At 55.4% G+C, this 8,743-nt stretch overlaps 1 protein-coding gene across 4 annotated transcripts; it reads left to right on the top strand.

Moving 5' to 3' along the window:
- The first annotated feature begins 872 nt into the window (after positions 1–872).
- On the top strand, positions 873–8,737 carry FKBP8 (FKBP prolyl isomerase 8). 4 transcript variants are annotated; one of them, XM_024767226.1, is made up of 8 exons: positions 873–1,195; positions 3,545–3,660; positions 3,869–3,957; positions 4,256–4,473; positions 5,044–5,216; positions 7,122–7,199; positions 7,700–7,831; positions 8,258–8,737. In XM_024767226.1, exons 1-8 carry the CDS (start codon positions 898–900, stop codon positions 8,342–8,344), a joined length of 1,191 nt encoding a protein of 396 aa, XP_024622994.1. In that variant the 5' UTR covers positions 873–897; the 3' UTR covers positions 8,345–8,737. The 4 variants fall into 4 exon arrangements, with proteins under 4 accessions (XP_024622994.1, XP_024622993.1, XP_024622992.1 ...); XM_024767225.1 differs by having other exon boundaries at positions 4,253–4,473; XM_024767224.1 differs by having other exon boundaries at positions 3,545–3,714.
- The last annotated feature ends 6 nt before the right edge of the window (positions 8,738–8,743 follow it).

Genomic DNA, 8,743 nt, shown 5'->3' with positions numbered 1-8,743 from the left:
AGGAGATTGTGAGGGTGGGGGCTGGGAGGGTCTCAGAAAATGGGACCCGAGCCCGGAAGGAGCAGGCAGGTGAGGGTTAGGGAGGGGATGCTGTGGGTTAGAATGACGGCTCTACCACCGCCAGAACTTGGGGCCTGGGGGAGGCGGACAGTTCTTGATGGTCCAAGGAAGAAGCCGTGGGGGTCTCGACCACTCCTCCTCAAAGGAGGCTACTTTGAGAAGGTGGTAAGAAGGCCTGAGGAGAGGAGAAAAGGCTCCCAAGGAATGGCTTGGGTCAAGGTCCCTGGTGTTGGGGGCGGTGGTATTAGGTTCAGTGTATGGAAGGAAAGCCTTGGGGTTTCTGGGTGGCTCCCCTTAGGAGAAGGGACAGCTGGAGGTGGGGAGCTCTGGTAAAGATTCAGTTATTTTTCCCTTGGGCTCTAAAAAATAGTCTCCCCAAGATCTCGGGGGTTGTCCCCCTGAAAAAAATCCCAGCACCAGCTCTGGACATTTAAGCAGATAAAGCCCTAGGTTCAAATCCTGCCTCCTGTGGTTGGCTTGCTCTGTGACCTTGGGCAAATGGCTTTGCCACTCTGGGCCTCAGTTTCCTTTTCTGCAGGGGGAATGTTCCCTACTTCCCCGGGGTGTTTATAAAGATTAAATAATAGTTAATAATAGCTAACACTGTTTGAACCTGATGCCAGGGCTTGATGAGTGGGTTGTTAAATCCTTTGGACAAACCAGGGTTGTTACTCTACCCACCCTGTAGATGAGGAAACTAAGGCCTGGAGCCCCTGAGTCACACAGCAAGTGATCGGCGGTGTGGAGAATGGAGGCAGAGGAGATTTGAGGGGCTTGGTGGGATTCTTACCCTCATCCATTCTCCCCACCAGGGCCAATTCCCATCCCCCCAGCAGCATGGCATCCTGTGCTGAGCCCTCTGCTGCGGACCCTGAGCCCACTGCCCCGCCACCTGCTGGGGTCCCACCACTTGAGGACTTCGAAGTGCTGGACGGGGTGGAAGACGCAGAGGGCGAGGAGGAGGAGGAGGAGGAGGAGGAGGAGGATCTGAGTGAGCTGCCGCCACTTGAGGATGTAGGGCAGCCCTCACAGGAGGAGGCCGAGCAGCCCGGGGCCCTGGCCCGAGAGTTCCTGGCCGCCATGGAGCCAGAGCCTGAGCCCGCCCCGGCCCTGGACGAGTGGCTGGACATCCTGGGTAAGGAGCAGGGGTGGCTCGGGTTGACCAACAGGGCCTGGACAGCTCAGGTTCAGGAGTGACCTTGGCCTAGGCCCTCTCCCCCTGAGCCTCATTTCCCCATCTCTGTTGAGAAGGAGGTTGGAAGTAAAACATGTGGTAACCACGATGATCGCCAGCCATAGGCAGTTGCTCGAGACACTTCATGTTTATGGCCTTTTCTTGCCTCCCCACCCCATGACTTGCTTTCGCAGAGCTGTTAACAGGGCTCAGAGAGGCTGAATCACTTGCCCAGAGCTGCACAGCCAGCACAGCAGGCACTGGCAGCTCCCAATCCCCACTTTTCTTGGCATTTGTCTGGCAAGTGCCTGTCCCCAGAACAATGTGTCCTGAGGTCAAATAGATCTGTGGAACATTCCATTTTGTTCACCCCTGTGTCTGGTTCATAGTATTCATTAGTGTGCTAATTGTTCAGAAAAGTCCTGCAAGAAAGAAACTAGGAGAACCCACACATGTGCCACCCCCATGTACCCCATCACAACAACTCTAGAAGATAAACACAGCGCTACTAGTTCTAATATCTAATACACTGAATAATGCTAATGACCACACAAATAATAGTAAAACATTATTACTACCACCATTAGTGCTAATGATACAGTAATATCCAATAATACTGGTACTGGTAAAATCTAATTGGTACTGATTTCACCTCCACTACAGATATAAACCTTACTGCGCCTAAAAATAACACCAGGTGATATTTACTGAGCATTGGTTCTGTGCCAGGCCTGTGCATCATCTTATTTTATCCTCACAACAACCCCACGATGTAAGTCCTACCATATCCCCGTTTTACAGATAGGGGAACAGGCTCAGAGAGGTGAAGACACTTGTCCAAGGTTGCACAGCCTCCTTGGCTGTATTAAAGTTTGGGAAGCTCTTCTCTAATGATATTAAGAGCTGCCCTGCTCCCTGCCTGAGCATGAGGATGGCTCTGTTTGTTTATATTCGAGCCAGCTGCTTTCTGAAGTCAGAATTCAGGCTTCTAGACAAGGAAACTGAGGCCTTGAGAGGGGATGTGATTCTACATCCCTGGGTTTACCTGGGTGAGAGGCAGTGCCTGGTTGAGGTCCTACCAGCATATCCACTATTAGTGCCCAGAAACCTCAAGACACAGGGGTCTCTTGGCATCCACTAGATCATTGGTTCTCAAACTGGATGCAGGGGCATGTATAAGTTGGGGAGCACTGCAGAAATTTGGAACACTCCAGAATATTCCATAGCATTAATAGATCTCTTTGCCCCTAACCTTTAGACTAGGGTCTACTCAGACTCATGGTAGTATTTTCTAGACCAGTGGAATATTACGGAATACAGGTACTTGTTGGAACATGGGTGACTGCAGATGATGTCAGTCTGACGTGCTCCATAGGTGTAAGCCCTCTATTGCCCCAGCAGTTGTCATGGCATGACAGTGGGTGTCATCATTGCGGGGGCTCCTTGAGTGGATTCATGAGAGCACGGGGCCTCATGCCTGGTACTCAGTAGGTGTTGGCTGTGGCCATTTGGCCATTCCTAAGATCGTTTGGGGTATGGAGGGGAACGTAGTGGTCTCTTCGGCAGCTGGAGGGGGGCGTTGGGGGCTACTTTTGCTTATAGGTCCTTCTGTGATGTGGTGCTTTGGTCGGGACACAGTCCTGGCATCACAGGTGCTCTGCTAACCAAGCAGACTACTCACTAGGTGTCACCAGGATACCCCCGATCACCCTATTTCATGGCTGGGTAAATTGAGGTCCACATGTCACAGGGCTGAGAGTGGAACCGGAGGAGGGAGGAGAGGGTAGCTCCAGAGTCTCATTACTGGGTATCCCTGCTGCCCTGATTGTGGTAGGCAGGATGGCTTTTCTCAGCCCTTTGTCCTCACTGAGCCTTGACTTTCTTTTTTTTTTTCTTCTTTTGGCCACGCCGCCTGGCTTGCGGGATCTCAGTTACCTGACCATGGATTGAACCCGGGCCACAGTAGTGAAAGCCCGGACCCGGAATGCTAACCATTAGGCCACCGGGGAACTACCTTGGTTTTCTTAAGATAACAGACCAGCCAGCGTTCACTGAGCCCATCCTTGGAGCCAGTATCGTCAGTCCCCAAATCAATCCTTTCATGCTCAGTGTCCAAGCCGGGGACACCGAGGCCCAGAGGCATGGGGGTCACCTGCCCAGTAGTGGCAGAGTCACCACTGAAAACTCAGCTTGTACCCTGGTGCTGTGCCACCCCCAGGATAGGCAGGGCTGGGGAGGGGGGAGTGCCCAGGGGGCAGCTGCCCATCTGAGCTGCTCAGTGACAGGCTGCTTGTCCCTGCTCCATGGCAGGGAATGGGCTGTTGAGGAAGAAGATGCTGGTTCCAGGCCCACCAGGCTCAAGCCGCCCGGCCAAGGGCCAGGTGGTCACCGTGCAGCTGCAGACTTCGCTGGAGAATGGCACACGGGTACAGGAGGAGCCGGAGCTGGTGTTCACTCTGGGTGACTGTGATGTCATCCAGGTGGGAACGGTGCAGGGCCTGGGCAGTTCTGGGTGGGGAGGGGCTGGGGTGAGATGCAGGGGAGGTGGTGGTGGTGGTGGCGGCCGGGTGGGTGGGCACTGCTGTGCTGCACCTGGACCCACTCAACTCATGCCGCTCCCCTCCCCGACCCCAGGCTCTGGATCTCAGTGTCCCGCTCATGGACGTGGGAGAGACGGCTATGGTCACTGCTGATTCCAAGTACTGCTACGGCCCCCAGGGCAGGTGAGTACCTGCTGCCTGCAGGGGTCCCTGTGAGGGTGAGGAAGTGGGTGGGACGGGTTGCTCCCCCATCTCACCCCATCTAGGTGCACATTTTATAGAAAAGGAAACAGGCTCCGGGAGGGGAACTCCCACACCAAGTCACGGAGCTCAAGAGTAGCAAGAGTTAACTTCCCTTGTGTTTTTACTGAGGAGGGGGTGACGGCCCTTTCCCGCCTGTTCCCACTGAACCTAGTGTGTCTGGCGTTCAGTCATGGTGGCCGCTGGGTCTGAGTGCTGTCCCCACCCCATCCCCCAGCAGGAGCCCATACATCCCCCCACACGCGGCCCTGTGCCTGGAGGTGACCCTGAAGACTGCCGTGGATGGGCCTGACCTGGAGATGCTCACGGGGCAGGAACGCGTGGCCCTGGCCAACCGGAAGCGGGAGTGTGGCAATGCTCACTACCAGCGGGCCGACTTCGTGCTGGCCGCCAACTCCTACGACCTCGCCATCAAGGCCATCACTTCTAGTGCCAAAGGTGACCGCCAGGTCGAATCCCAGCACCTCCTCTGCAAAGCCATCCCCACTAGTGCTAGAAACTTCAAGCCACAGAGGGCCCCAGATTCAAAATGTTCTAGAAAATTCTAGAATATGGATAGATGTTTATGCCTAGTCTTTAGATATTTCTAGACTTATATCCCAGGTCCGTGGACTGTTACGGAGTGCAGGCAGGTGTTGGAACGTGGGTGACTGCAGATATTGTCAATCCATGATCAGGCCCTCGTTCACTTAGGCTCCATTTTTGTCGACTCCTTGGGAGTGCCCTGAGGACGGCACTGGTCTTGGCCCGTGTTAGAGATGGGGAAACTGAGGCCAGAGAGGCCTGAGGTCCCCCAGGGAGTAGGTGGTAGAGGCCCCAGCACTGACATCTTGAAAACCCCCCATTTCCTGTGACTGGGACGCTCAGAGACCCTTCCCCCCGAGTCTCCTCCAGTACCAGCTGCAGCGGGGTGGGCCTAGGCCTGGGTCACATAATCCCTCTGCAGATGGTTGTGGGCGGCTGGCGGTGTGGTAACAGTGGCTGTAGTTGAGTGCTGTCCCCCAACAGTGGACATGACATTCGAGGAGGAGGAGCAGCTCCTGCAGCTGAAGGTGAAGTGTCTGAACAACCTGGCAGCCTCACAGCTGAAGCTGGACCACTACCGTGCAGCGCTGCGCTCCTGCAGCCTTGTGCTCGAGCACCAGCCCGACAACATCAAGGCGCTCTTCCGCAAGGGCAAGGTGAGCTACAGCTCACAGGCAGCAGGCGGGCAGGCTGGCTCCCTGACCTCAGAGCAGTGGCGCTGGTCCCAAACCCTAGATTTGAGATAGGCACAGGTATCAGTCAGCCAAGCTCTCTGGGGTATAAATGGGGAAACTGAGGCTCAGACAGGTGCAGGGGTGTGGCCTGGGTCACAGCAATTCATTGACTGAGGCCAGATTTTTTTTTTTTTTTTTTTTTTGTGGGCTGCACTACATGGCCTGTGGGATCTTACTTCCCCAGCCAGGGATCAAACCCGTTCCCCCTGCATTGGAAGCGTGGAGTCTTAACCACTGGACCACTAGGGAAGTCCCCTGACTGAGGTCAGATTTGAACCTTGGGTCTTAGGTTCCCTCTACTCCCCGACACTGCCCTTTGGCCCATTGGTAACTGTTCCTTGCATATAACCCTTTGTGACTCCCATCTCCCTCAGAGTAAAAGCCGGGTTCTTACTTCAGCCTTTAAGGCTCTGAGCTATCTGGTCTTCCTCCTGCCATCATCTTCCAGTGTACTCTTGCTTTTTTGCATGCTGCTTAGCTTCTCCACTACTTGTTGCCTGGGCCAGGTCTGCTCCTACCCCCGTGCCTTTGCACAGGCTATGTTCTCTGCTTGAGATATTCATACCTCAAATACACCTATGGGTCCTTCTCTCACCTCCTTCAAGTCTTTGCTCTGATGTCACCTCCTCAGGAAGTCCTCCCTACAACACCCACCCTGACCCTCTGCCCTGCCTTCATGTTTCCTGTGTCACTGTCAGCGTGGCCAGGTGTCATGCCTCTTGTTCATCTCCCTTACCAGAAGGTGGGGATTTTGTATGTTTCCTTGACTGCTAAATCTCTAGCCCTTCAAACAGAGCCAGGCATACAGTAGGTGCTGAGTAAGTGCTGGTAGAATGTAGGAGTGAATTTGGCCTGAATGGATTTGACTTTAATTGCTTTTGTCCCCATCTCTGTTCATCTTCACTCTGTTGGGATAGGGGGTGCTTTCAGCATTTTTTAGCAGTAAACCAAGGGAACTGAAGTGCAAGCAAACGCAGAGTCACCTAGTGTGTTAATGAGAGGCCTGAGCAGGCCAGCCAGCATTTTTAAAGTACTTTTTGTGTGTAGAGTTCTGCATAGAAACGGAGAAGAGAGAAAAGATGTTGTCTCTGTTTTTCAAGGGTTTAGAATCTTCCTGTGGGGAGTGAGACCGTCTGCTCATGTAGCCTTATACATGTTTGGGTCTGCTGGTTGAAGGTGATGGAAAACTACTCAAATAGATTCAGCCAAAGGAATTGACGACGTGTGGAACTGCCAAGTCAGGGGTAACTGGCTTCAGGCACAGCTGGATCCAGGTGTTTAGAAATGTTGTGCAGGTGCTGTGTCTGTCTGCCGCATTTCTCTCTCAGGCAGGCTCCTCTCTCAGGGTGACCAAGATGCTCCGTCCTGCTCTGCCAAAAGCTCCAGGCTTCCATCCCTTCCACTTAGCAACTGGCCTCTCAGTGGTACCAGCAGAGTTCAGGCTGGATCTCACTGGCTGGCTTGAGTCACATGCCTGGCTCTGAATCATTCGATGTGGCCAGAGCTTTGGCAGCATCCATTTGGCATCTCGAGCCAGCCGAGGTGGTGAAGGAGGAGGAAAGACCAGCACCTGGGTCTCCTGCACAGGATGAGCCAGACACCCAGGAGAAGGAGCAGGTTAGGGGAGTGACACCAAGCCTGGTGGTCTGCTCATGTAGTCTAAGGGCTCAGGGGAGCAGTGTACGGGTGACTGGACCCCCGGGGCACTTGCTAGAGATACATTTGGGACTAGTCAGGTGGCCAGGAGCCTGGCAGGGCTGGGTCTCTTGAAGGAGAACGTGGCCCACCGTGGGTCCAGGATGATATACTCCCCACTTCCTCCCACAGGTGTTGGCCCAGCAAGGCGAGTACAGTGAGGCCATCCCCATCTTGAGAGCAGCCCTGAAGCTGGAACCTTCCAACAAGGTGAGCAGAATGGGGGCACCCTGGGATTTGCTGTGCCGGCCTGTCTGGGAAGTTTTTCCTGTGGTCTGCCCCTTAGCCTTCTTGCTGTGGCTCTCCCTATGGTGTTTCTACCTGGGAAGTGGCAGGGGGTAGGTAGCTGAAGGGCCCCAGCCCACCTGCTGAGACCCTTATTGACCCTTGCATAGGCAGTCTGGACTCACCCCCAACAGGGGTCCCAGAGGCCAAGGGCACTAGCCAGCCTGGCCAATGCCAGTGTCTTCAGCTTTCTTCCCAGAACCTTCCTCTCTCCTGGCCATCCTTGCTCCACTCCATCTTCTGGCTTCCTAGGAGGATGGAGATAGCAGCCCTCACTTCGCCGATGCCCAGAGAATAGCTGACAGAATTCCCATGTCCCAGTGGTTCCAGCCCCGAAGGGCCCCAGAGCCCCAGAAAGGCAGACTGCTAGCAGTGATCGTTGGCTTCTGCTGCCACCTGCTCTCACAGACACCCCCCTCTCACAGACGATCCATGCAGAGCTCTCAAAGCTGGTGAAGAAGCACGCGGCCCAGCGGAGCACTGAGACCGCCCTGTACCGGAAGATGCTGGGCAACCCCAGCCGGCTGCCTGCCAAGTGTCCTGGCAAGGGTGCCTGGGTGAGCTGGGGCCGGCGGGCACAGGGAGGCTCCCAGAGTAGGGGCAGGGGCTATGGGCAGGGTACGCCATGCAGAGGGAGTTTCTTCATTTTGCAAACATTGATGTCTTCATGAACTGGGGTGTTGTGGACCATGCTGGGGACACAGAGAAGCCCCAGTGCTGTGTGACCAGGACTAAAGCAGAAGATAAAACACAATCTGGAGGGCTCAGGGTGGGGCTCATCCAGAGGGAAAGGGGAGGTGTACCAGAGGAGGGGACATTTGGCTTGAGTTTTGATGCATGAGTAGGAGTTTTCCAAGAGGCAGGCAAGGCATTGTCAGGCAGTGGTTTCCTGGGAGGCCTTTTTGGGGCCTGTTGCTAGCTGAAGTGCAAGACATCCGTGTTGACCGCTGTCTAGCCTCCTCTTCCCTCTCCTTTATCCACAGTCCATCCCATGGAAGTGGCTGTTTGGGGCAACTGCTGTCGCCCTGGGGGGCGTGGCACTCTCTGTGGTCATCGCTGCCAGGAACTGACCACCCAGGTGGCTGCCATCCCCTCCACTCACCGTGGACCCCACCCTGCGCTCCCTAACTCCCCCAGGCTCCCTGTCCACTGCCCTAACTGGCCTAGCCCCCTCCTCTGGGGCGGGGGCAGTGAGGTTTGGGGGTCGTGTGGCCCAGCGAGCAGGAGGGACTGAGCCCTATAGGAGGAAAGTGAGGCAGGGCCCGGGCCCCACGTCCAGCCCGGAGCAAGGGGGCCGTCATTCCTCCAGACCCAATTCCCACCCCTGACCCCACCCCCTGGGTTAGGTCCCAACAGGGTCCAGCCTCAGTTTCTCCTTCCCAACAGGCCTGGGGGCAGCCCTTCCCCCACCCATTTTCTGTCCAAGCGCCAACTCCTCCTGCCCCGCCTGCTGCCCTCTGACCAGGGAC

The sequence above is a fragment of the Neophocaena asiaeorientalis genome, unplaced genomic scaffold (assembly GCF_003031525.2).
Source record: "Neophocaena asiaeorientalis asiaeorientalis breed wild unplaced genomic scaffold, Neophocaena_asiaeorientalis_V1.1 scaffold87, whole genome shotgun sequence".
Taxonomy (NCBI): Eukaryota; Metazoa; Chordata; class Mammalia; order Artiodactyla; family Phocoenidae; genus Neophocaena; species Neophocaena asiaeorientalis.
This window is presented reverse-complemented; position numbering and strand designations above follow the sequence as displayed.

Excerpts from the sequence above, each read along its gene's own strand:
- FKBP8 (XM_024767223.1), top strand. The coding sequence starts at position 898 with ATGGCATCCTGTGCTGAGCCCTCTGCTGCGGACCCTGAGCCCACTGCC. Across the intron at positions 1,196-3,544 it reads CGAGTGGCTGGACATCCTGG|GGAATGGGCTGTTGAGGAAG; the intron begins GTAAGGAGCAGG and ends GCTCCATGGCAG. Across the intron at positions 4,474-5,043 it reads CATCACTTCTAGTGCCAAAG|TGGACATGACATTCGAGGAG; the intron begins GTGACCGCCAGG and ends GTCCCCCAACAG.